The 27,456-nt window shown below is 41.0% G+C and overlaps 6 protein-coding genes across 7 annotated transcripts; 5 read left to right on the forward strand and 1 right to left on the reverse strand.

The window, feature by feature from the left end:
* Nucleotides 1-3,150: 3,150 nt before the first annotated feature.
* Nucleotides 3,151-4,530, forward strand: LOC311365290 (uncharacterized protein; the record flags this gene model as incomplete). The annotated part of the gene is made up of 3 exons (XM_084484808.1): nt 3,151-3,185; nt 3,492-4,062; nt 4,264-4,530. The coding sequence occupies 3 exons, from the start codon at nt 3,151-3,153 to the stop codon at nt 4,528-4,530; spliced, it is 873 nt and encodes a 290-aa protein (XP_084340934.1).
* Nucleotides 4,531-5,067: 537 nt separating this feature from the next.
* On the forward strand, nt 5,068-6,661 carry LOC311364925 (transmembrane protein 272-like). 2 transcript variants are annotated; one of them, XM_084484430.1, is made up of 4 exons: nt 5,068-5,120; nt 5,237-5,287; nt 5,767-5,958; nt 6,219-6,661. In XM_084484430.1, exons 1-4 carry the CDS (start codon nt 5,078-5,080, stop codon nt 6,464-6,466), a joined length of 534 nt encoding a protein of 177 aa, XP_084340556.1. In that variant the 5' UTR covers nt 5,068-5,077; the 3' UTR covers nt 6,467-6,661. The 2 variants fall into 2 exon arrangements, with proteins under 2 accessions (XP_084340556.1, XP_084340557.1); XM_084484431.1 differs by having other exon boundaries at nt 5,086-5,120; nt 5,234-5,287.
* Nucleotides 6,662-6,808: 147 nt separating this feature from the next.
* On the forward strand, nt 6,809-8,745 carry mrpl9 (mitochondrial ribosomal protein L9). Its single transcript, XM_084484535.1, has 7 exons — nt 6,809-7,051; nt 7,286-7,448; nt 7,536-7,660; nt 7,777-7,830; nt 7,935-8,036; nt 8,180-8,263; nt 8,475-8,745. Exons 1-7 carry the CDS (start codon nt 6,974-6,976, stop codon nt 8,733-8,735), a joined length of 867 nt encoding a protein of 288 aa, XP_084340661.1. The 5' UTR covers nt 6,809-6,973; the 3' UTR covers nt 8,736-8,745.
* Nucleotides 8,746-9,950: 1,205 nt separating this feature from the next.
* On the reverse strand, nt 9,951-13,094 carry prcc (proline rich mitotic checkpoint control factor). The gene is made up of 7 exons (XM_084484534.1): nt 12,374-13,094; nt 12,222-12,272; nt 11,500-11,985; nt 11,290-11,394; nt 10,985-11,131; nt 10,396-10,461; nt 9,951-10,090 (listed from the first exon to the last, which is right to left on the reverse strand). The coding sequence occupies exons 1-7, from the start codon at nt 12,680-12,682 to the stop codon at nt 10,004-10,006; spliced, it is 1,251 nt and encodes a 416-aa protein (XP_084340660.1). The 5' UTR covers nt 12,683-13,094; the 3' UTR covers nt 9,951-10,003.
* A 355-nt stretch (nt 13,095-13,449) lies between these two features.
* LOC311365438 (hepatoma-derived growth factor-like) lies at nt 13,450-17,595 on the forward strand. The gene is made up of 7 exons (XM_084484975.1): nt 13,450-13,572; nt 13,712-13,870; nt 15,009-15,085; nt 15,387-15,525; nt 16,152-16,310; nt 16,461-16,649; nt 16,747-17,595. The coding sequence occupies exons 2-7, from the start codon at nt 13,784-13,786 to the stop codon at nt 16,765-16,767; spliced, it is 672 nt and encodes a 223-aa protein (XP_084341101.1). The 5' UTR covers nt 13,450-13,572; nt 13,712-13,783; the 3' UTR covers nt 16,768-17,595.
* A 1,640-nt stretch (nt 17,596-19,235) lies between these two features.
* On the forward strand, nt 19,236-21,232 carry mrpl24 (mitochondrial ribosomal protein L24). Its single transcript, XM_084484363.1, has 5 exons — nt 19,236-19,651; nt 19,749-19,844; nt 20,112-20,215; nt 20,340-20,470; nt 20,794-21,232. The coding sequence occupies exons 1-5, from the start codon at nt 19,469-19,471 to the stop codon at nt 20,928-20,930; spliced, it is 651 nt and encodes a 216-aa protein (XP_084340489.1). The 5' UTR covers nt 19,236-19,468; the 3' UTR covers nt 20,931-21,232.
* Nucleotides 21,233-27,456: the final 6,224 nt, after the last annotated feature.

Genomic DNA, 27,456 nt, shown 5'->3' on the forward strand with positions numbered 1-27,456 from the left:
TATAATAAGCAATAAATAAGGGGCAAAAATCGATAAGAGGCGGTGCAGTTATAAGGGTCCAATATATATATATTTTTTTTTTATCAATGACGCAATTTGATAATTGGTTTATATATATATATTAACCAATTATCAAATTCTGATACAAAACCATTATAATCATAATTTCCGACAAACATACAAATACATACGATGAAACTAGTTTGCACTTGTACCTTCTAACTTAATCTAATATGCTTCAGGAAAAACTTGAAATGATCTATACTGAGATGGTGATGGTTCCACTTGCAGTGCTAAGGCCAACCTGTTGAAATAACCATATTGCTGGAATGTAAAAAAAAAAAATTGTATAGGTAAATATAACACTGCAGATAAGGTTGTGTTGTAGTGATTGCCTTCTTGGAAGTGAAAGTGGAGAAGCTTCCAACAACATAAGCCTACCCACACCAGCACTCCCAGTGTCTCCCACATGCACATGTGTCTAAATACTGGCTTGCAATTGTAATTTGAATCCATTTCTTCTACGTTTCTATAACAGCCATAGTGTAGAGCAGCGAATGTTTCACAATTGTGGTAGTAATGGTGACAAATTAACATTTGCACAACAAATTACAAATTGATAAAACTATATCAAATATCTTTGTGCTGTCTGTGAATATAATCATAAAGGTTAACGATCATATTCAGAGACAGCAGAAAAATATTATACAATATTCACCTCAACTCAACTCAAGTAGTGTTGAGTTGAGTACAATAGGACTGCATAATAAGATCAACACCATGTAATGTTTATCTTTCTCTCCCTGATAAGATAATTGATGGGAAAGGTATCACCTGTGGAACTTTACATGCCTCTTCATCTTCAATGGGTTTTGACCTTTGACCATATTGTTATTTGGTCATCAACATATTTTTCATAATGACAGTTTGTTGGATGGATTGTCTGTTTGCTATGCCATTGAAATAAACAATGCAATCAAGTTAAATCGAATGCAATCAAATTAAAATCCCCCAAATCTCCACTAACTAATAGTGTACTTAACAATCATCCCCAACCACCCCCACCCCCACCCCCCCCCACACACACACACACACACACACGCCCCAAGCCCCTAACCCAACATACACGTCACAACCCAGCGGGTCCGTACAGTATAATCTCTGGTCGGTTCCCTTCCTCTGTCTGTTAGGCTGTGACCACGCTCTCTCTCTGTCCATCTGTTGCTACCTTGTCTGTCCACCTTCATTCTTACGACTGCCTGGTCGCCTGAACACTCCAGTTATTTGGTTTCAGGTAAACAACACTCCAACAGCTAGCCACTGTCGCAAACACATGCTTTGGGTCTAATTTTGGGGGGATTAGAAAGGTTAAGCCCTCTATTGAAATGCCCCCAGAGGGGTGAGCCGAGTCCAGCCAAAGCCTGGCCTGAATTTGCTTATTAGCTGCTATGCTTTATTTATCTTCGTGTCTTTACTTTTATGGCCTGTTGACGTTATGTGAATGTGTAATCGTTTTAGAGAAAATGAGATTGTGAGAAGTACAATAAGTTGGTTCATAAATTATATATTTTAAAATTGGTTTAACTTTATTTTTTCACTCAAAAAAACTTGAAGGATCACATCCTTCATCGTTTGACATCAATGTCAAACGATGAAGAAGACTGTACAACTAGTGAAAACTTCATCAGCAGTGTCAAGACAGTAGATGTAACTTTTATTACAGTGGGGTGTGTTGTTGGGAAAAACTGTCTGTCTAGTTACTTGACCAGATGAAATGAGACAGAGAGGTAATAAAGTCTGTCAGCACGAGGGCCTTGGATTTATTGAGTAAAGTAGCAAAAGTGATACAGGTTCATAAGGCGTGAGAGATCGAATATTTCTAAGTCCCTAACAGCGCTGAGGTCATCTGGCGCTTCGCCTCCGTGGAAGTTCTGCTTCAGAAGAGCATGAGGTGATCTGTGTGGTATAGTCTTATGCTGTATTTTCCCTCCCCACGAGGTGTGTGCGTTCGGGCTGGTGTGTGTGTTTCTGGATGCTTAGCTTGACCTTGAGCCTCTGGGCACTGATATCGTTTATGAGTGTCTTCTGTGTTTCTAACCAGGTGCGAGGGGTTCTCGAGGGGTATCTTGACCCAGTGTTATGGCCGAATATTGTCAGCAGACTGACTCCTGTTCTTGCGAATTTGTGGTGCATTGTCTGAGTCTCTAGCATCTCTCCATATTGGGAGATGTGGCCTCCGGCTCAGGCCTTGACCTGAAGAATAGCTGGTTATGCATGTGTTAGTTAGAACAAGGGTTAACTATATTCGTAATGTACGTATCATGTGGTGTGTTCGTAATGTACATATCATGTGGTGTGCTCATTAGGTTGTTTTGCCCATCAGTGTCACGGCTTCCAAACATGAAAATATAATATAAAGCCGTATCGGACGCCTAGGGACGGACTTCAACGCGCTGCGGCATCAACTTACGTTATTGTTGAAGATTCTTGAAGATCGGCCGGTTGTGGTGCGTGCGTGAATGAGTAAATGAATGGACGTGTGTGTGTGTGTGTGTGTGTGTGTGTGTGTGTGTGTGTGTGTGTGTGTGTGTGTGTGTGTGTGTGTGTTCGCCATTCAAAGTAACAAAAAAACTTAAAGACGATGCATGCATCTAGTGTATACTCAACTATTCGTTCAATTGCAACAAATCAAAAACGGTGTCGCCTATTCGCTTCAAACCAATTATAAACAAATCAAAAACGGCGTCGCTTATTCGTTTCAACTTTCCTTTTTCTAAATAAATCAAAAACTTCTATGCGGTCTATGACGTTCTATGCGGCGTGGTACCGAGCGGTTGAAAAACAATTTATGTCGGCGTCTCCTGTCACCTCTCACACCTGTGTTAAATTACTTATTTAAGGCCACGTCACGCAGTGTTGCGTCATTAATAAAAAAACAAAATCAAAAGTGCGACACTTGTAGTTATGGCTCCAACAGGGTGTTTGGAATTGGAAAGATGGGGAAGTGGTAAAAATGTTATTTGCATTCTTTCCTTTATTTCTTCTTTTCTGTTGATAACTAGTGGCTTTAACCCCAGGTAAAGTCAATGTTGACCTGACTTTTTGTTCTGGAGTACAGGTGCTGGAAATCTGATGACGGGCACTGCAGAAATGTATCAGACACTCCAGCTGTTGCTCATTGCCGGGTGAGTCTGATTATAATAATGAATACTTGTTTTAAACTACTAGTGAGTAGAGTTGCTTGTTTTTACATTGGTGCTAGAATATTGCTATAGATATGGTTCATTCATTTGTGTATTTTTTTATTATATATTATTTGTTATGTTTCTGTTTTATAAGCTTAAGAAAGTACATTTCATGAAAGTACAATTTAAAAAAGATACGTTTCTTATTTGGATCTGGGGGAATACACAATGACGGCAAGAAGTATAAGCTTTTGAATCCTCCAGATATTCAAAAGAAAATGTCCCCCAATGTCTTCCATTGATCAGAATCGTTTGCCCAACTGACGGTGCCATTCAAGGACCTGTCTACGATGAGACCCCCGACCCAGAGTTCCTCAACCCTTCCTGGATGTCCGGCCTCCCCGACAGCTCCCCCCTCTCCGAGGTCACCATGCCAGGCACCCACAACACCATGGCTCTGTTTGGCGGAGCTCTCGCTGAATGCCAGTCCTGGAGCCTTGGGTCCCAGCTCCGCGCCGGTGTGCGCTTCCTGGATGTCCGTGTGCGCCACGTGAAGGGTAACCTCACCATCCACCACGGTGTGTCCTACCAGAGGGCCCACTTCGGCCATGTCCTCCAAGGTGTGGTGGACTTCCTGGACGAGTACCCCAGCGAGACCGTGCTGATGCGTGTGAAGGAGGAGTTGAGCGAGACGCGTGACATCTACGGTGCCTTGGTGAGCTACATCCACCGCTACGCCAACTGGGACATGCTGTGGCACAGCCGGCTCATGCCAACCATGGGGCAGGCTCGGGGGAAGCTCATCATCTTGCAAGACTTCCATGGACCGGACCTGGGAATGCGCTACGGTTCCCTTGACATAGCTGATGACTGGAAGGTATGAAATACAATCTGATGGGCTCATATTATTTCTACCAAGGTGGAACCAATTTGTCATTAATTAGAAATAATTAACTGCAATTACACACGTTTCAAGAGAGGTGCTGTCCATGCAGTTCCATTTTGTAATTTGTTTTGCTTTAATCACCCTCACTAGTCACCCTTCACCACTCATTCTAGTCACTGCCTCCCTTTATAGATACCCTCCTTACTGCAAGTGCCGAAGAAGTGGCAGAGTGTTCACAAACATCTGGAATTGGCTCCAGTAGGAAACATGGCCCAGATGTTTCTCACCTTCACTAGTGGGGCTGGGGTCTTCGCCTACCCCAGTGCCGTGGCCCAGCGCATCAATGCCCAACTGTACAACTACTTGACTGGCAAAACGGGGAGGAACCAGCGCTTTGGAGTCATCATCATGGACTACCCAGCAGCCCCTGTCATTCAAATGATTATTGACTTCAACTGAAGTCAGACAACATGGCCTCCAACACATTTAAGATTTGATTGCAACTTTGAGATGGCCTATGAAATAAATCATGAAATTCTGATCAAACTGTATATTTGTATGAGCATGCTATCTTATATTTTAAGACTCTGAATACAACAACTGAATAAAAGAACATCGAAACTAAATATATGCAAACATTAGGTTAGGCTTTGTCATTTATTGATGTTATTTTACGCTCAAATTCTAAAAATATGAAAACTATGAAACTCACCCAAACACAGCCACAGACACACACACACACACACACACACACACACAAATACACAAAGTCATGCTGAGATATAGTTCCAGGAGATGTTGAAATGACTTGTCATTATGTGAAATGTCTTAACATCCTGTTTAGACAAAGCGCAACTTAATTCTCTGCACACTGCGTAAAGATAAGAGGAGTTCAGGAGAAAGTATGCACTGTAGGATTATCAATTGTATATCTCTTTTTGAGTCATTCTAATGATAAATCTCATGCTTCATGCTCTCCCTCCTCAACAGGTGTGAAGGACAGAATATGGAGAACGAACCCCAAGGACCTGTGTTGCTTTCAGTAATAGGTCGGTGTACTCTTCCGTAACTTGCTCATGTTTGTCTACACTTCTCTGTTGATCAGTATCTGCCTTTAATGTGGTGCACATGTCTGAACACCTTCTCCTCTGCCTCCTTTAAGCAGTTGTACTGAATCTTATTATATGGATGATTATGGTCTTCGCCATTGGACTGGGTAGGTTCTTCGTGCTGAAGAAGCGAATCGTCTCGTTGCGTCAAAAATACAAAACTTTTGATTTATGATCAGAAAAAGCTAACTAATCGAGATGGTCAGTAAATCACTTTGGGGTCTTACTAGTGAATGGTAATAGATATTTGAAATTATTTCAGCTTTTTCATCAATGATTCATGAATTAATGACATTTTAAAAAGACAGATTTTTGTAATGAGGGTAAAGGAGTAGAGTAAGGTAAAGGCTGTGCTAGGTCATTTTCTGTAGTTTATTGAAAAAAAAATGGAGGGTGTTGAATAGATTTGATTTGACAATGAAACAAATCATCAACTAGTTCATCCCTATTAGATTTGCTTTTCCTAGAACAAATCATGATAATGATAATGAAACCAATATGATGAATATAATGAAGTCCCTAACAAAAAATCCTCGTCGTAATAATAATAATAATAATGTTCTGATATCCTACCATGCTCCTTCAGGGACCATCCATTTAAACAGCTGCCCTGCCCAACCCTACATCCCCATCTACCTGATAGTGCTGGGAGTCAGCAGTCTCCTCTTGCTGGTCCTAAGCTACGTCCAAAGCCCCAGGAAGCAGGGTGTGGTCAGCATCCTGACCTCCGCCTGCATCAGCGTTCTGCACATCTTTAACACCTGTTGGTTTGTGGCAGGTGAGAGGATCCGATGATTGGTTGCTATTGGTAATAAGAGATGAGGACACAAACCTGAGCAGTGCCAAGTCAACATTAGGATTTAGGGACCATTAAATCCCACTCAGCAATCAATTTATTATTCATATACCGGATGATCTAACACAGCTCACTCTGGAAAGTATAAATCAAAGACCAATTTATAAACCAACAGACAAAGTGAGTGCACACACTATCATCCTCCATCCTTATGAAAGTTGCATGTCTCTGTCCCTCTATAGGCACCCTGTGGGTCTATGCTGTTTACCCCCCCAGCTACTCAGACGCCGAGGACGGTTACTGCCAAAAGAATGTCTACCATTTTGCTTTCTACCTCACCAACCTCTGCTGGCTTCTTGTGATTGCGACGTTCTTTTACGGTGGATGCATGCTTCTGCTTAACTGCTTGGATGCTGGCACCAGGGGGCGTGGTTTGTCTCGCACGAAGAATGACTCGTACGGTGGAACAAATTCTCATTCTACTGTGTGACGATGGGCTGAACATGAAAATTGGAATAGCTTTGCCTGTGTGTGTGTGTGTGTGTGTGTGTGTGTGTGTGTGTGTGTGTGTGTGTGTGTGTGTGTGTGTGTGTGTGTGTGTGTGTGTGCGCGCGTCTGTGTGTGAATAAATTAATTGAATGAAAAAACGTTTTGTTTAATCAATAAATACATTGGCTTAAATTTATTCCTCCGATATATTTCATTAGTGTGAATTAGGATTATTTGTAAATACTGAATATTTAATCGTTTCAGGCACTTGCAAAGGTGCCTGTTCGAGTTAAGGGTCCTTCTTCTATACTCGCGCCTTATAACTACGTATTACTGTCAGCGGTCTGTAAAGTCGCATTATTATTATTATTTTTTTACCGAATACTACTAATGTGATTAAGACATATAACTACATTACATTTAAGAGCGTCGTTACCAAAGTTGAATCTAGTCACAGGTGGTTTCTAGTACATTCATTTGTGAACGTGGCCGGGGTTTGCTTGTAAGCATGTGGGGATCCAGCCGCCGTGTCCTTCAGGAGGTAGTGACGTCTCATTTCAGGTGTTTCTCCCAGACAACATGCAAGGTTCGTGCATTGCTTGATAACTGACCGATCCTTAAATATGGTGCACAGACTTGGCTGAAGCAAGTTAATGCACAAGTTTATGCACTGCCAAATGGTCCACAAATATCTGAACGCGTTCTAGTGCCCACTGGGGCTCAATGCTTGTGGTGATGGTTGCTTTTGCCACGTTTATAATGTCTGTGTATTAACCACTGTTATAACAGTATATGTATGTACATGTATACTTTCCCATAGAATACAGTTGTGGTGGAGCGTTGGTGGCAAATCCCGCTGGCCAAAGTAGATCGGGCCCCCAGACTCCATCCACGAAGACACAGGATTTACAGATTAGTGGAGGACACCAAACTAGTGCCGAAAGAGAAGAACATGGAGCTGATTCTAACACAAACTGTTGAAAGTCAGTACCCCAAATGCTTCTGGTCATATGTGTGGTCTGTCAGGGACTTTCAATAAGGACGTTTGTCAATGTGCTTGTTTTTATCAGAGCTGGGGGGACGAGGGGACACGGTGTGTGTGAAAAAATCTGTTGGCAGAAATAAACTGCTGGCTCAAGGTCTCGCGGTTTATTCATCACCAGAAAACAAACAGATGTTTGCAGAGGAAATACGGGTATGCATTTAGTCTTGCTTCAAATCACTTGCTTTTGGTAAAATCACAATCTTGTTATATTTGAACCTGTTTACGTTATGTATATGCCCCTAATTTATTCAAACATCTATCCACAGCTTTTGCAAGAGGGGAAGCCAGAGGATAGAATCCAAACACGCACAGGACAACTTGTAAATGTTTATCTTCCTTTTTCATTTATCCTTTCATTGTTTTTTTGAAGGTCTCTAGTCATCTCTATTCGTCTTCCTAAAAAGTTGTCTTTATGTATTTGCAGACTGTGGACCTCCTGAAATGCTCACAGTTGAAGATTAACAAATGGCCCTCGGATGAGTATACACTCACCAAAGAGATTGCTTGCAGGCAATTTGCCCGGAAGGTATTTCTAAATTTATTTTCAGGGTGATTTTCAAATATATTATATTTGATTTTCAAATATATTATATTTGAAAATCACAATCAATATATTCAAATATATTCTTTAATTGCCGGATTATTCAAAATGATGGTCTTTCTATTTAGTTGGGAGTTATTGTGCCAGTTCATGCGTTGACACTTCCAGAGGAGCCAATCAAGGATGTAGGAGAATACTGGTGTGAGGTTACGGTAAGACATATGGATGATCTTTTAACAACCTTACTCAATACTACTTCATAGAGTGTAAACAAATGGTATGCATGTCTGCTTAGCTTTTTTAAAATTATTATTATTATAAATGTGCTTATAATTCTTGTTTCATGAGAGGATTTTGGTCATGTTTCATTTATTGGGTCAAAAATAAACTGGGATCAAAAGACATGTTTTTCTTCCTCCTCAGGTGAATGGAATAGACACAGTGCGTATTCCAATGTCGGTTCTGCCCTACGAAGACAAATCTGCAATGGCGCAGAAAAGGTTGAGGCAAGAAAATGCTGTTTCTATTACAACGGAGACTAGTTCTGAAACGGCCGCGCCCGTGTTAGAAGCTTCTGATGTTTCGACTTCTCCTGATGGGGAGTCTACTGCTTCTCCAGAGACCTTGCCTTCTGAAGACAAAACAGGACCACCAACTGAAAACCACCCAAAGGATGGACTGTGAATTAAAAATCCACTTAAAGAAAGGAAGATTATCATGTTAAAAGAAAAGTAATGGATCATGATCTGGTGACATCAATGTGAATAAAGAATGACAGATCAGTTTAGTGTCCTTTTACATTTTTTATTATACTTTATACCGAACAACATGTCTGCAAATTATCGCCAAGAAATCTCTTCACAGCTGATAATTTTCAGGAATAAAAATACTTATAAATTCAAAACCAAAGGCCTTGAGTATTACCTTTATGAACTCAGCAACTATTGTGTTCCCCTCACCAAAGAATCCCACAAAATAAAACTCTTCAGCCCCTAGCTATCTTTATTCTCTAATTTTCTTCTTAACGTAAAGATGGACATGCAGTACTATTGCCACTTGGTGGCTGCATCACAAATGTAAAACAGGTGAATACTGGCATTCGGTTAGAAAATGATTATACTTTCACATGCTCAGACGGATTACAAAGTATTCTTCCAGTATTGGTGTGTGGTGTGTATGTTGATGTGTATATATATGTATTTATTTTTTGTACATTATGGTTTGATCATTATAAAATTATAAATTTCATCAAAACTTTGAGTTTGTTTATAAAAGCTGGCCCCAAAGTCATTGAGATGATAACATCAGCACTGAAAACCCATACTGCTTTGCTCCAATATCACACTTGAGTGGTCAGTGTCTTAAGTCTTAAATAGGAGTCAAAGGAAAGAAAATCCCCTGCAAAAATAATCTTTATTACGTTAATACCAATTTAGGGTGAAGATGCAACATGTCACTAACGCTATGGGATGACTTAAAGTGGACTAGATGAGAGCATGATCAATGGAAGATGATAAATATAATAAAGATATATTCAAAACTACCTCATGGAAATTGAATGGGTTAGGTTGAGGGTGTCACATTAGCATTTACTGGCTAGAGGAATAGTTATGAAGCACTTGTTTAATATTAGGAAATATGTTTGAGTCTTATCAGAAGCTGTAAAGGGGTAGACACAGGACAGCTTTTGCTAAAATCCAGGAGCCAAACATTGTTAGATTTTACAGTTAACAAACAAAACATTCCCAATATGGACAATTTTAAACACAAGATGGACAAACCAGGGGAACAAAAATGGAGTAGTCCGTTTTATGAGACAAATATTTCATCCCAAGCAACAGTAGAAGAACGCCTTTGCTCGGGTGAAAAAACACTGGAAAGCTTTTTATCTATGGTCTATGCTTCTGCCAAAAATGCTTTTGCAGGCCACAGATTGTCAAGAATACAGCTGCTTAGAAGCCATATTTTGCCTGGGTCTGGCGGCGTGTTAGCTTGTTTTCGGCCCAGTTGTTCTTCAATTCCAGCTCCCGTTCCTTTGCCTACAGATAAGAGGTAGAAGGTTAAGATGTAGTACTGTACAATTGATTCTAAGGAATCATCTCAAAACATTTATTTAGAATATAAAAACAAATTATTTTAGAACTGACTTTTTGCAATTGTTACATAAAAACTTAAATTCCTAATTTTACACCTGTCTGTATACCAGTGTTTTCACTTTCTTATCATTTTAAAAAACAGCCCCAATAATTGGTTTGCATCTTGTCAATACTTGCTAGGCTATCTATCTATCTAGTATACATATCTCTCTCAAAGGTTGCAGCAGTAGCAGCGCAGAAGGACTTGCCTGGTGAATAAGATATGTAATCTGGTGCTTTCGTCTCTGCTGTCCTGTAGGTTGGTCTCCCTTTTTCTGAAAACAAATGAACAGATTAAATACAAGTCAATAAGATGAGATGAAGATGAGATAAGGTTTACACATGAACAACCAATAATCATGTTTGACACAAAGGATAGCAAAACAAACCGTAAAAGCAGCTTAAACCCTGTAAAAAATGTTGACTTGTTTTCAGGTGTCATTTACACTTACCACCGCTTTTTAGAATGGAAAATTTTGTCCCCATCACTTTTTAAAAGCATGGACTGTATCTTTTGTTTCTATTCGAACATGATTTAGGATTGTGATATTAGATGTTGTTATAGCTGGGCTGACTGACATGCAATGGTGATTTCATTGCCTGAACAAAAGTTTTCTAGCCCTTATGTCCTGACCACTAATCCAACTTAATTGACTTACCATGCGGGTCAATTTGATAACCATGTAAAAAGAATCCTTAATTAAATATAAAATATCTTTAATTTGTGATTCATCCATCATACCATTCAGTGCAGGCTGATGTCGTGGAAGATGAGCACATGTTGGCGTAATAACTCACCTTGCTGAAGGACTTGCGCTCCTGTTTCTCCTCACTAACGTTCTTGGTCATCCACTGCTGGCTGCCACTCAACTGGTCATCGCCTTTGATCTCCAGAAACTTCACTTCCTCTTTGCCCCGGTTTCGTTTCCCCTGAAGCCTCATGAACTGTAGCGGGAAAAAGGAAAAAAAATAATAAAAATAAAGTAGGCTTAAATAAGCATTAACCTTCAATTACAACTCAGAAAAGACTTTCAATGAGGGTCTAAAAGTACATCAATGCAAGAGAACCAAAAACCAAAACAATGGAAAAAGCTTGCACTTACTGCCTCCTCATCAAACATTTCCGAGGATCCCGGCTCATCATCGTCCTCATCATCATCCGCTTGTTCTGGGTTTGCCTCCGGGTAGTACGGCTGGTTATAATAACCCTGTCCCATGTGGAAACAATTAGAAAGGAAGAGAGAGGTTCCCATTTCATTTCAATTAGAGATCAGCTCCGAAATGTATAGCAGGCGTTTTACAGTTCTTCCTACCGGAGCTCCGGGATCTGTTAATGGCTGCGGGTACTCTGGCGGGTGGCCGCACCAGGCCCCAGGCCCCTCTTGACCGGAACCAAAGTCCAGCGGGGCGTCCGATTGGCCATCTTCGTCTACACTGGGCACGAAGGGAAGGGTAACCATAGGGGCCCGGGATTCGAGGTCTGGGATGGGGGCCGCCGAGACAGGGAGCGACACCGTACTCTCTCCAAGGGAGAAGTAGTTTTCTGGGGCCACATCCTCCTCGTCATAGTCCTCGGCGGCTATTTGCCTGGCGAGCTGCAGCGCCGCGGACTTGGCAGCAGCCTTGATGGCCGATGGAGAGGCACTGGAGCTAAAGATGCCCTTAGCAACTGCTGCAGGCTTGAGAGCTTTAGGTTCCGCGGACTTGGTGAGTGTGTAGGGTATCAGTGGTCTGTTCATCGCCTTCACGCTCATGTTCCTGGGCTGGGGCAAGAGGGAGGAAAGGCCTGTGCCAGACCCCTGTTTGGAGGGAAATGTGTGCAAATACAATTAAACTGTATACTAGATTATACTAACAGATAGCATTTGCTCAGAGATTACCTTACATCATTTTGATGAGCATGTTGTTGCATGTCTCTAAATTAAATCCCCAAATATAGAAGTAGGTTTTAACATCTTTAGGTAACAAAATATGTATACACTGCAGCTTCAAGATTACTTCCATGCCAAGTGGGAGTCTCATCTCGTTTCATTACCTGTGGTTGTGATGACCTTTTCCTTTTTGGTTCTTCGTCATCGGAATCCGACTAGACACATTTAGAAGCATATTAATATCGGTAGTTATATTATTAAGATGATATTGATACCAATTGAAGCAGAAATTGAAGCATATATTTCGTTAACTCACATTTTCTCTTTGGATCTTCGGTATAGTAATTTTGACAGGCTCTGTACGTTTCTTCGGTTTGGGCAAGTCGAAAAGTAAGCCCCCCTTTTGAGACTGCGAATCGGGGCCATCCTGGAGCGAAGTGGCCCTGGATGAGATGCTCGACTTTGTCTGACTGCTTGGCTCTTCACTTCGAAGTCCACTTGACGTTGCCTTTTTAGGCGCTGGTAAAACTGAAAATAGCCCTCTACTCGGTTTGCTCTCCGGTGCAACACTAGGAGTTTCTTCGGAATCACTATCGTCACTGCTTGCATAGGCAACTAAAGACATGTTGGCTGATGTAATTTGTGATGCTGGGGCACCTAGCGGACATGTATAAATTAATTTGTTTAAGCTACAATAACTCCTACTTACGTTTAACTTGCGTTTTTGGCTTGGCTGCCAAAGTCTTTCGTATCTTACTTGAAACTAAAAAAGTAATTGAACTACCAGCATGCAGAATGTGTAGTGGCTATGACAAGGCCATCACAGCGAGCTTGGGGACCATCTAAAGTCGGATTAACGTTACAATCTAGGCCGCGATTGATAATACCACTTATCTTCTGCGTTTGGAGGAAGTTGATTTCGGGTTACTTCATGAGGAATAGTGTGACATGGATCTATTCACTTATATATTGATATCTGGGTTTCTGCAACCAAAAATAGCAACCTCGGATCAAAACATACCTCTTCTTTCCAAGTCGAATACTCTCCACTGTTGCGCAGGTTCTCGCGCATGTTTACTTCTTCGTTTTGACCTCCGTCTTGCCTTAACGTATCTACAGGCCCTACAGCTCACGACCGCCACCCAATGGTGCAGTGGGATCTGCATCTCAAAATGGATTTTTATTAAACGTTATACTTGCACTTATATGCATCATGTCACATCACACTGATGGTGTTTGAAGTACATATACGTCTTTATAATGGCCTCGTTGCTGGTAATACCTGAACCGTTTACCAAGCTTAGCCAAAACTAGAATAATGCATTTTGTCAATCGAGGTCCATTAGTTGCATACTGTACGCAACCAACAGGGGCGCTGGAATGAATTGCCACTGAAACCAGTGGGTGCGTCTACGAATTGGGAAGCGGGTTACAATTTCAAACCTAAACAGTCAAGAGAGCGAAGATCGAGACCGGGCAAATATCATCCGAAATCCATTTTAAAGCGACCTGCAGGTTATAGAATATAATTCGTAGCGTTTACATTGATAAGAAGGGACAAAAACTGCGAAAATATAATTTCTTCACATTTGTTGTTCCCTCCTTGCATTTAATATTATTGCTTCAAACCACGGCGTTGTTTGTTTATTTGCAGGTGTTTTGTCGGGATACCAAACCAAGCTTTATTACCCTCCGCTCGCATACATCTCCACGTATTCCCTCCAACATGCCGAGGTCGAATAGGCAAAGGGAATACAAACCTGGTGATCTGGTGTTCGCCAAAATGAAGGGATATCCACATTGGCCTGCGAGGGTAAGCAACCAACCATTCAGGATTGTTTTGTTTTCCTCTTTTTTTTTTTTTTTTTTTTTAAATTTGGATGGATGATAACGGGCGGCTGCTTTAGTTTTCATAGCCCATGCATGTAAGGCCTCATGTGGGTTAGCCACCATTAGCATAGCTCGGTCGTGTTAGCTCACTGTTAAACATGTAACGTCTCCGGCGGCCGTGGACGTTACGGCCGCCTGGACGATCGTCCGTTTCACTTTCTGTCAGTCGGGATCCGTTAGGGAAGACCGCACGAGCTTGTCTACAACAACCAATGGTTGTGCGTGTAGTCGGTTGTTCTGGCGCGGGCTCTCTCTCTCTTGCCGTTATAAAAGGTTTAAATTCGTGGTACACACAACACAATTCTGTTGTTCACGTTGTGTGCGCTAACGTGAATGTGTATGTTCATTCGCAGCGGGGTAGCGGCAACGGTCATGTGGTGCTTTTGAAAAGGAGCCACGTCGCTCACCAGCTGTTGGAAACATGTTTAGTTTATGTTCAGTTTAGCATTGGGAGTTTGTAATCGACCTTCTGTCCGCGGTTTTAATCAGAAACTGCACGTTTCCCACTGAGTGGAAGCGTCTACCTGTAGGATTATGGTCCACTCGTTCTAGACTATAATGCCGCCGACTGAGCGTGGGCGCTACTTGTCTAGCTACTTTCAAACTTGTTTACAGTCATTCTGCACCACTTCAATGAAAGTAGACGACAGTGTATCCCTGTCTCCATTCATTCCCTTAGATTACTGGGGAAGCCTATTCAAATAATTGGACATGTTTACGAAATCCAATGTTCCACATTATTGTGTTCATGTTATAGTAAAACGTGCATGCATAACACCTATTATTGTTCCATGATTATGGTGTCCATTTCCCTCCTTTACCGTATGTTTACCGTTTGTTGTCTAACTACATGCCCTACCTGTAACTTGACAAACTTGCCTCATCTTTGAATGTCCATTTCAAAGAGGCAGGAAGCCTCCAAGACCACAGTGACTTTAACTCTGTATGGCTCTTTGTTGTGTGTCTGTATCTGATTGACTATTGAGTGTTTGTTCGCATCTTCACTGTCATATTTTACTATATCAGTGATATGCGGTACGTTTTTATCTGTTTGATCACAGATTGACGAGTTGCCTGAAGGAGCAGTGAAGTCCCCCTCCAACAAGTATCAGGTGTTCTTCTTTGGAACACATGAAACGTGAGTTAAGTGTGTTTTCGGCCGATCAATCCAACTGAACACTATTGATCTGGTACCGATTGCTGCACCGTTCTCATATTGTTAAACACATATACATAAAAAGGTAAATGTATATATATTTGGGGATAATTGTGTGCAACAAGGATGTATGGATGTATGGCTGTATGTAAGGATGTATGTACAGAGTTCTGCTTTTGTGAACACATTTAACGGAGGAGGGAAGGTGGTGCAAGTGTAAATACCCGTACAACGGTTAACCTCGTAGGGTCAGAATAATCAGTGTCATGTTTGTCTACTCCAGGGCGTTCCTGGGGGCCAAAGATCTGTTTCCCTACGATGAATCCAAGGAGAAGTTTGGAAAACCCACCAAAAGGAAAGGCTTCAGTGAGGGACTCTGGGAGATTGAGAACAACCCTACAGTGACGCATGAGGCCTACGAGGTTTGTGTCAAAGGCTTGGCACGTCTTTCTGGCTGCACACTGGATGCTATCAATGATTTGTCTATGTATGCTTGTTATACAGCAATGTGAATTTGATCGGCTATTATATAGGAACAACCTTTTTAAGATGGCCCTGAGGTTGGAGAATTTTATAGGATACAATAATAAAAAATTCTGGAGGAGAGCCTATCCAGTTGGACACTCAACACAAGCTTGTTAAAAGCATTCATTGAGATTGATGTATTTTGAATTGGGAGTTTTTTCAAGGGAGTTTCGGCTTGCAAATCTCTCTTAATACTGAATAAAACCACAAATAAAATGGAGACTGGCATCACTTTCATGTGGGCAAAAATCAGATTCATGATCATTTGTGGGGTTTTGATCAGAATCAAGTGTTCAGTCAAACAGCTATTCTGTGATTTGCCAATGCGATCACAATCTTTGGTCAATTTAAACAATTGCACTACATTAAATATCCAAGTGTAAGACTACATCTAGGCTACACAAAGAAAATAATGTTATCTTGCACAATACAATATACTCCTGTAATACACTGCAAACAACACCCTGTTTTAAGATGATATGATGTGTTAATTGTAAGTAATGAACATCTTTTCCCCACTTAGGCTGAAGAGAAGGAAAGCTTGGCCGATGGGAAACAGGAGGCTGTCGCCGTGGAGAAGGCTGAGGCAGAGGGCAGCAGCGACGAAGACGAGGGTGCCCTGGTCATTGACGAGAAGAACGAACGAGGCGGGGCCAAGCGGAAGGCAGGGGAGTCCACAGAGGTAAGCCTCCACAGAACCATTTGGTCTAGCACCTTTTATAAATGAGGCAAAAGACACTCAAATCGTGCAATCATGTTGGGTTACTGCAAACAATTTCAAGTGCTGCATGACAAAGTAATAAAATGATCCATCCTCTTTTCCTTCTGCTAGGCATCTCCCAAGCGTCTGAAGGACACAGGAGGGGAAGGCGACTCGAAGGCAGACGACAAGAAGTCCAACGCAGAGGCCAAAGCCAACAATGTGGCAGGGCCCCCATCTGCCGCTCTCTCCTCACAGAGCGAGTCGAAAGCAGAGTCCAAGAGCGATGCGCCCGTGGATGAAAAGCTAACTGCAGATAAGGTGCGTCACCTGTCAACGGGCGGGAAAAGGGCAAAACAATGTTTAGAAATTGTTTGAACTAATCGTTTTGTGGTGCTATCCCCCATTCTCCTTCTAGCCTGTGACGGACAGTGCTTAACAGCCAATGGAAATCAAGAACCTGGAATTGAATGGAATCCGAGGCGCCAAATTGATTGCACTGCAGGATGCTAGATTTCGGCTGTTATCCAATAGAAGAGTTTTAAAAGCTAAAGTGTTTGTATAGAAAAAAAAAATAACCAAAACATTTATTTGTCATTTTGGGGTATTATATATCCCAGAGTTTAAAGTTTCCTAATCTGATTTCAAACAATTTGAATGGAGCAATTTAATGCTCATTTATACATGGGATTTGGTGGTGTGTATATATATTTTTTATTTCCAAGTGCAATTACATAATCACAAACGCTAGGTGTCAAACATGGTTTATTTCTGTGAGCTTACATGGACATACAAATTACTAGTAATACTTCAATTCCAAAAATGGTCTTGTGTTTTTGTGGAGAAAGAAAGAATGCTTTCATCCATAATCATGTATCGCTAAATCTCCCGTCTGACAATTTGGTTGGACATCGGTGCTTCATAAAGTACATCTCTTACCTTTCGATTTTAGCCTCAACACAGCATTTATGCAGTCAAGGTTTAATTTCTTTCATTTGTCTCACCTAGCCTCTCGACATATTTCAGTTTCTTCAGTGATTTATCTTCACAAACGCCGTCGCTAGTGCAATGTCGTCTTGTTCAATGTAGAAAACGTACTTGCTTATGAAGTCTTTATTTCCTTTGATTGCTTTTGCATGCTTTATAGTAGGTAACCATGTTGTGCTGTTAATGTCACTGAATCCCACCGACAATTTCACAAGGGTATCGTTTTTTTGGAAAGAATCTTTTAAAAAAGGAAAAAAATAAAGTGAACATTTTGATGGTGTTGATGATTTTCCTCTGTGCCCATTGCGCTGTCGATGACATGCATTAATGAAAGCAGACAGACATTCCCAAATATTATTGTGTACATTTTGGGTGTTAGAAAGTGGAGAAATTGCATTTGGAAATGCATTTTGATGTTAAATGTAGCTCTTTGTTTCGTTTTTCCCATACTTTTGAACAATGTTTTTGGGGTTATTGTTAAATGTACATTTTGGGGGGCATTTTACAATGGTGGTACAACGTATCTTGTATTTCTAAGTTGCTAAGAAAGCTGTAGTACATAATGCATACAATTGCATCCAGACATTACATAAATCTGTAATTAAGCCCTATTGCCCGCAAGTAAATTGATTGTATCATTCCCAAAGACATCACATTTAATACTGCATATGTTGGCATTTTTCATTTTTTAAAATTAAATGCAGTTATGTTTTAATTTTTCCTCATCATTAGTCTGTTTCAAAGTTACTTATGTTCCTTTCATACATGTTTTTATTATGATAATGGAATCAATAATATAAATCCTTAAAAAAAAAAAAAAACATCCTTAAGTAATGGTAACCTGGAATAGTTAAGTTTAACTGCAGTTCTCCCAAGCAGACATCCTCTATTCATCATGTCCCCAACCACTACTGTTGCCACTTATTTATTTACCATAGAAGGGGTATGACCCCTGGCTTCACGGCTGAGGACTTTCTGAAGAAACAGCTTAGAGTGGTAGTGTTTCTGCATTCATTTCTCTGTTTTTGCTGACTACCATTCAAGTTTAGTATACTGTGTATAAGCAGTTGTAGACAGTACATTTAATAAATATGTTGATTAGAAAAATAACAGTGTTACGTCTTTTTATTATCAATCTTGTATTAAGTTTCCCTAGCATTTTGACACAAGCTTTTTGGAAGAATTGAACAGTGCTTGTGAATACAATACAAAAGCATTATTATTCAGCCTCTAGAAACAGATTCCTGCCTAGAAAAAAGCATGGGCTGATTTAAAAAAGCAATTCAACTTCCTCTGATATTTTGATTTGGTCCTTTTGGATAGGCTATTTATTATTTGGTTCTGCTCTAGAGATGCAAGAGTTGTATCAGATTATAGAAGCATTGAGCTTCAATACTATATACCTCTTAAAGAACAACTAAACCATGAACAATGATCTCTTGCAGGATTTGTTACTTTTAACAACAATCTCTTTGATATCTTGGGGGCACATTCATTGTATTGTGTATTAATATTGAAGCAACACCCACCTCCACATGCATGGTATCATCTTGATTAATAAGGTATATGTAGAGCTTGGTTTGAGACTGACTGAGGAACAAAAAAAAGAACCAAACATTATTTAAGAATAAAATGTGATGTATTTCAAGCAATTAGTTGAATTTACCAGCTAGACCAGATAATAATATAAAGATGACAGACAGTTAGCCTACTACCTTTATAGTCGTCTGCAGGCATGTGAGGAGTTAAATAATGCCAACCACCAGGACATGCAAATCCGGATACGTGAACGCAACCAGGAGTGTATAAGGAGATGTAATAAATAGTTTGTATCAGGTTTGTATTATATACCGTGTCCTCCATTCCACTAGGGGGCGGTGAAGAAATCGAACTCGTTTCTTGACCTGTGTGCATGTGACATTGAACCAAGAGCATCCCGGACCCATGCACTGCTGCGTATATATCCATTTAGCTAGTATGAATTAATCTTTCTTATTTATGTGGGACCACTCTGATCGTGAAACATATTGATATGCATCACCCAGCAAACTGGATAATATTAGCATTGCCCAGAAGTGTTCCTTTACAAGAGGAGTAGGAGAGAATCTGGACACTCACCAGGACAACTTGTTCGCCAATCAGTTTTAAGCAGAATGCGTCTTACAGCTTTTCTGTCGATGGCAGCCAAGGTGGTTTTGCCCAAGGACTATCGCTATGGAATGAGCAGGCCTTGGACAGAATCAGCAAAAAAGCGTAATCCACTAGGCAAGAAGAGGAGAAAGGTGTTCATTGAACCAATAGCCTCTCAAGACTGGTCTGTTTTCAAAGGCGACACTGTGAGTTTAACTACTTGTTTTGCTCTTCAAAAGTATATTAAGATGAGTGCATACATATGCTTTACTGTCTGTCTGTTACTGTGCCACCCTATTTCAGGTTGAGATTCTAGCTGGTAAGGACAAAGGGAAGCAAGGAAAGGTGGTCCAAGTCATCCGAAAAAGAAACTGGGTTGTTCTGGAGGGGCTTAACACGGTAAGAACAACTCAGTTATCCTTACGAGACTGTTTGTTTATTATTGTGATGCTTACAGTATAATACAGCTAATGAGACAAACAGAAATAATTGTGCATCATCAATATTCCTTCTTATAACGTAGCTTTCCTCCATAGTCCCACATGTACTATTTAAATCCATTAGATGGAGCCAGACGGCGTTCTCCAATCATGGGCTGAGATGCGTGAACTCGGCTGTTTGCCCAGACTGCCTTGACGTCTGTACCTCTGCCATTTCTTGTCTCAGCATTTTAGGTACATTGGAAAAACATGGGACTACCGTGGCACGTACATAGCCAGTGAGGCTCCGCTGTTGCTTGAAAACATAACCCTGATCGATCCCACAGACAGGTAATCCTTACAGTAACAGAAAATATAGTGACAGATTCTAGAGACATCGACCACTAGAAATCTTAGGCATAGCTAATGTGTGTGTATGAGGGTGTCATTTTGATGACCTAATCGCTATTTTTAGGAAGCCAACACCGATAGAATGGAAGTTCACAGAGGAAGGAGAGAGGGTGCGGGTTTCCTCCAGAACGGGTCGAATCATCCCCAAGCCTATCTCCGAGCGCTGCGATGGCATTGTGACGCAGCAGTGGAAAGGTGTGCAAAGCCTATATGGCTTTGGCTTGATTGAAATTGATTTTGTGGTGATGATTTATTTATTTTCATGCAGTTTTCAGTTATGACTTCCTAATCCTCATGAGGCCGCACTACTAGTAGACATGACGTAACGCCATAAAGTTTCACTTCTTATTATTAAGGCCAATAAAACATTTATTCTATCCTGTCCATCGCTTTAGGTGTTTATGGCTTTTCCGAGTTGCACAAAATGTGGATTACCATTTTGCATTTTGTGCTTACCGAGACATTGCATCAGTTCCTTGTTGACATTATTCTGAACCAGTCCCTGTATGGCTTTGCAGACGGGCCGAAAGACACCAGTCCGGACGACACTCTAGAGAAGACCTATGTGCCGTCGTTGAAAACCCTGGAGGAGGAGGTGATGGAGAAGCTGGGCATCCAGGAGCAGCGACGGCCCCGGACATCCTACTGGTACTGAGTTTGAGGAACTGAAGAGAGACCCTCACTCAGACTCAATCTTTTCCCCACGGCACGTGAAGATGCAGAGTTTTTTCCCGAAACTGCTGAAAGGGCATATTTGGAAAGGGACACGATAACAATAACACAACATTGGTTATGTGTAATTTCTTATACTTAAACCCATGATGGGGGGGAAATGAATACTTCAACAGAGTAGTCATTATACCCTGCATCCCAGATGGTTTTGACCTGAAATGATTAATGGTAACAGAGCTGGCTTTTTCTTTCTCTTTTAAAAAAATAAATCAAACAACTAAACTATTTGTGTAAAGGTTTGGAATTTATTTAGGACTGTACATCATTAAGTGCAAAACAAGATTGAGAAAAAGGAACATCAAGATGGTGGAGCAAATACATTTACATTTCATGAAGTTTGATAAATGTTTAAGGTATACATGCATTGTTTATTTTATAACTTTCATTGGTCAATACACACTATCCGTTGATTCCGTTGTCAAAGCACTTCTATAGCTCATGTCTGTTATTAGTTTCAGTGGTGGTATGATTGGTTCAACTGTTGCAATATGCATAGTCATAGCTTATGTTGGGTTCTGTCCCTACCGTCCGCCACTGCCCATCTAACCACCTCAAGCCGATGATGTATGAGGTAGCAAGTAGCTTACTTGTATTACTGCCCCCAGATGTGTTATTAATGCTGTGGAAAGGTAGTACTGTCCCGGAGCTGCCAAGGCACTGTGCCCAACACCACAACTTTCTTTTCAGTTTTTTTTTCTTTCTCAAAAGTTGGTAGACAGAGTCATACCAGGTAATGGAGGAACTCCAAAAGGAAATACCGTGTGGACGAGGTTTCACGAATGAGCAGTTTCAGCAGAAGCCTCCCATTATCCTTGTTTGACACTGGAAAGTATGACTCATAATCTTCTCCTTAAAAAGAGCACTGACCAATTAGAAATCAGCATGACACAGGAAATGAACAAATATACAAAGTTTCTAAAGAACAACTTGCTTTATCTCAAGCTATTAAATGGCTGTTTTTGCACTTTAGTCTGCCTTGCTTTTGTGATACATTAAGAAAAGACACAAGAGCCATTTAATACAGCCATAGTCCTTACTCATTGATCCCTGAGCTGCTGCGTAAGGGAAGGGTAGCGGTTTGAGACGTGGGCATCTTTCACTTTCCAGATGCCTCAGTCTGTGTGCTGGGATTTGATCCAGGCCCTTCTCTTGATTGCCTGTGTTTTCTCAAATTTTCTTAAACGGGCCATGGGTCAGAATAAAGCAGTATATAACATTTTTTAACATAACATTTTTTTTTTATACTACCAAATCCTAATGTTTTTTTTTTTTTTCCTGGAGGTAGCTGCTTCTTCTGGGGGTGTTTTATTTTCTGGTTAGTCAGCATGGTCTTTATGCAGACCTGTGGCTCAATATCAATGTCTGGCTATAATCCTTAGTGTTTTATGGTTGTTTGCTGTAATTCTGAGCCATGAGGGATCTTCGGTTGGGATATCCAATTAACTGGAATAGTGGTGCAATTTCCCGCAATAGACTGTCCTTCCCCCAAACTTATTGCTGTGGTTTGTCAGAATACTTAACTCCTTCCAGTCATATGGGGTGACTGTTAACTTCTGGTCCAAGGGCTACAAAACATTTTAAAAGCGATTATCTGGGGCTGTAAAACATACGTCCGACTGTATGTCAATTGGTTTCTGAAATTTGACACATACAGCCCTTACACAATACATTCTCTCTCTCTCTCTCTCTCTCTCTCTCTCTATATATATAATTTATATATATATATTGTAAAAACTGTTCCAGGTTGTGTGAGTGTATTCTATTAAGTTAGCATTTAAGATAATTATCATTAAATATATAAATATAAATATAACACACTCACACAACCTGGAACAGTATTTACAAGCAATAAATCCTAACTTTTAATGCAATGCTTGTGTTAACTTTCAACACTAATTCTCCCATCCATCTATTTCATAGCATGGGATTATGAGCTTTCTGTGCAGTTCACTAAGAGCAACTTCAGCTCTATATGTTAACATCTGTGTACTGGAGATAGAGAAAAATAGCCCCCTCTTTACTTTTCTCTTGCCATCACCGTTTTTTGCAGCCACTAGCCTATTAATACATGTTGTGTCTAAATTTAGTAGTTACCAGGTCTACAGCTGCAGAGGCATCTGTAGCTTACTAGAACGCCCAAAAGGGATGAGTCAGGGATATGATAAGTGCGTCACAGTTCCGTCTGTCCACGTGTTGTCCCCTACATTTTGGTAGGTGGCATGGCGTTGTATGTAAAGATTGGTAAGGCGTTGGTTTGGGTGATGCAGCCAGGAGAAAGGGATGATGATGAGGAGCATGGCTTCTATTCCCAGCGCTTCCCAGCGACTTTCTCCCACAATGCTGCTGCCACTCGCATCCCCGGAGGGAGGGGAAAAAAAAGAGCAAGTCAGCGGAAACAAGACTTTTGAGGTTTCCTGTTTTAAAGGAGGAGAGAATGATTGTTTTTTGTTTTTTTCATCACTGCATGAGGATCAGGACTTAACAATAATGGGATAAAGGCAAGGGGTACCTGGTGTTTTAAAAATTGGGTTGTGGGCGTTTATTTGCCGTAACTAGGTAATATTAAAAAGTATAACATTCATCAGACTCTTCCATGGACGTGCAAAATAGGTTAATAATCTACCCTTGTCCATTTTCTTTCATTGCCTTATTTGTTGAGTCAATTCATTCGGTTACCATTGCTGGTAACCAAGTTGAGTAAAACCGGCAGTGAGTCAGGCAGAAAAGATGAGACTTTATAGGCAGAGTGGGCACAGCTGTTTGTTTTACATGTGATGATTCAAATCGGCCTACAGTTCTGTTAGAACACAAAGGTATTGCAAAAAAACTCCAGATGATGCAAATGTCTATGAATCTATTATGTTTGTCCTGCCCAACTACGTTTATTCCTGTCCTATAATGGTCAAAGAAATAAGAGCTGTTTAATGCAGACATGGGAACATGTTTCTGTAGAAATGCATTGAACAGGGAAAATGTGGGTGGGAATAGGGGAGGTACTAGTATAAGAGACAGTTTTGCTGACTAAGCAAAAACCAAGAACATCACAGCAGCCTCCCTGAAGATCCTAACAACCAGCCACAACACCATAGCAACTATCTGGAATCTCATAGCAGCCACCCAGAACACCATAGCAACCACCTAGCTTGGTCGCATAGCAACCATGTACAACACCCTAGCAACCACTCAAGACAACTTTAGCAACCATCCCTATAACCGGCTAGTAACCACACACATAGCAAGTACCATAGCAGCCACTCAACTCCAAAAGACCCCTTATCCCAGACAACCCAGATCCTAAAGCAACTACAAGGCAAGTGCATCCTTGCCAGGTAACCATGAACATAGAACACTACCACCAGCGCACATTTGACCTGTCAATTAGCCACAAATCACTTCATCTGCTTGCAAACACGTGTATTACACCTTTTAGATGTCAATATTGGTACACAACTAAGAAAAATAATTAAAGAAACATTTAATTCAGAGACAGTTTCCCACTGCCAAGCAACTCACTGACCTCATCCCAGGAGCAGTATGACATTGGACTGTAATTATTGTTGTTGGAAACCATAACTTTAGCCTGCCTCTGAGATCTGAAGCATGACTTTCTGTGTAACTATTGATTACGTTTGATCTAATTTAGACTTTCTCTCTGTGCATTCTTGTTCACAGGATACACATCATTTTAAATGAATGGGGAGAAAAGTGATCTATTTATTTCTTTGAGGATATAGTCTATATTCATAATGAGTGGTTCCAGCTCATCTTAGATAATGTGATTCATGTTTTATCACCAGTTTGGAATTTCAATGCAGAATCATGTTCAGATTTTTATCAAAATGTATTTTAAAGATGAGGCCTGTAGAGTACTTTATATACACTCAGGCTTACACTCATGTAAGCTTGGCATAAATAATGCACACGCGCACGCGCACGCACACACACACACACACACACACACACACACACACACACACACACACACACACACACACACACACACACACACACACACACACTTTCAAGCCCTGGACCCACAGTTGGTGCAACCCAACCTGTGATATACGTACTATATATTCCACCTTTCTCACCTTTCTTAAACGGAGGAGTCCGTTGACTCAATAAAGTGTTTAAGTGTCCGATTTCGTAGGATAAATCGATAAAACATGGTGGTGCCAAGAGGGTAGTGAGGCTATGGCGCACAGCCATAAAACAGCTGATAGGCGTGCCCTAGGCCATGTGGTCTTATCATCTATATTGTTTATTTTCTGCTTCTTTCCGAGAATGCTCATGATTGTGATTATTTGCAACGATGCTTGTGATTCCTCAATAGGGTTTAAACCGTGTTTACGGCCGGGACTGTGAATAATAACATATCAAAAAATAATTAAATGTCTAGGGCAAACTTCAGGAAATGTCATAATCAGATACTTGAAAACGTGTATTGAAAGAAAAAAGGACCTAATCCAGCAGCCTGGGCCTATATATTATGATCATAGGTAGCTTTGACACAAAAGACAACGCAACAACCTATTGCCATACAGAGAACATAGAACGAATATAACACATCCAAGACACATATCAGTAGGCATAGTCGCTCTCAGTAATCCCACCAGAATACCAATCGCTTCTCTCTACAGACCAGCGGGGCTGAGCTGCGACATCCCCGCAGCAGAGCCCGTACCTGCGGGTCTCTCCGTGCAGATATCAGCGCCACCGCATTGACCCAAACTCTCCGTAGTGCTCGGTTAATTCCGAGGCGCACTGTGCGTCTCTCGTTTTAAGCTGCATCTAAACGTTATTGGCTGAAAGTACACAGTCACCGTCATCACTAAACAGCCCGTGACATTAGATATTTTCTAGATGTCACCACTCCCCCGCCCCCTTTTCGACTCAAGCATGCACTGTCTTAGTTCTGATTGTTTGGTGGGGGGTCCTACGAAAGTGGGCTGTTCAGTGGTTCATATTTGGCTTCGCTTTGGCGGAGGTCTCTCTTTCTCGACGTTCTCTGGAGCCGGCCGGACGCTGAAGTTCCCCTACCTGCGCAGAACACGTCGCCTACTGCACACTCGTGGTCGTCGACGTCGCAGTGCACTGAAGTCTACGCACTGCGCCAAGTTCACTGGAAACGGTCAACGGACAGAGAGAAACCTCACCAAAGATTGATTTCATCAGCTGAGATGCTTTTAAGGGGAATCCGGTAGGCTGACGCTTTCTTAAATCCATCATCCGCGGTGAAGTCTACTTTTGGTTATTTCTATTAGTGTAACGTAGTAGCCTCATCTACTTCCAAGTTCAAAGGCTACTTTAGGCTATTAAAAAGTAATGACCGAGTATTAATGAATGAATGAATTAACGAATTGCCTTGTCTTGGCTACTTTGACTTTCTGTAGTGCATCCTACCTGTGTTACTTCACTGCTCTTTCCCCCCGGCCACATCAACCTGTCAATCAGCCTGATCTGAAAGGAAATCCACTGGCGGTTGTTTTTTGTGGGATCCAATGCACTGCAATCGCAAGATAACTTCAAGCGACCTAAGATTAAGGTGTAGAAAATGTACTTATACAGACTACATATACATTGGGAATATAATAATAAAAACCTCATAATTCACAGAAGATGGTAGCCTAGTTCATTCAGTAACATGGTACCAATACAATAACCATAAAATATTCCGTTATACTTTGCAATGACTATATGTATTTAATTGTGTTGAATTGTGTTATGTTTGTGTCTTCCTGCCTTCTCTTTAAACAAGAGAGTTGTGCCAGAGGCACGTTTAAGTAAATAATAGCATTCCCCTGATCCATGGTTTAACCTCAAGACCAATTGCAAGGTCATCATTAAAGGACAGGTAGAGGGAGAGCAGAGAAGAATATGACGTCTTATGTAATGGGGAGAGCAGAAGGTTTCCTTGTTTGAATGTTGTACTCTGCCACAGCCATTTTAAAATATAGCAATGGCAAAGTCTAAGAAAGGGAAGCAGTGATTCATTCAGATATATATTTTTAAAAATGGCCCTTGATTTCTGAGGTTTTGCCACGTAGATGATGTGAACGCAGCACATGGTTTATATGGTAGCTCATATATCAATGACCCTTGCATCAATGGTCCGAATGGTAAAAAATGTGATGATGCATGCAATATAAGAAAATGGAGTGGTTCTAATTAGGGATGCACCAATGAGCATTTGTGCAGGCATTACTACAGATCTGAAAGTGATGAGTCGTGACTTTTCCCAACAGGACGTAAGTGAAGTAAGCCAGAACTCATTCAAGGAGGGTCTGATGATTATATTTAACATGTGTCATACCAGTTTTACTTTGGCATTGGCTACCATTGTCCAAATAAAATAATGCCAATGCCTTCCTATCACAGAGAGACGGCACGAAAGAAAAGTATTAATTGGAGGTCAGCAGATTCAAAACTTGAGATGGGGACAGAGAGAG

Source organism: Micromesistius poutassou (assembly GCF_964030765.1).
Source record: "Micromesistius poutassou genome assembly, chromosome: 20".
In the NCBI taxonomy this organism is placed as follows: Eukaryota; Metazoa; Chordata; class Actinopteri; order Gadiformes; family Gadidae; genus Micromesistius; species Micromesistius poutassou.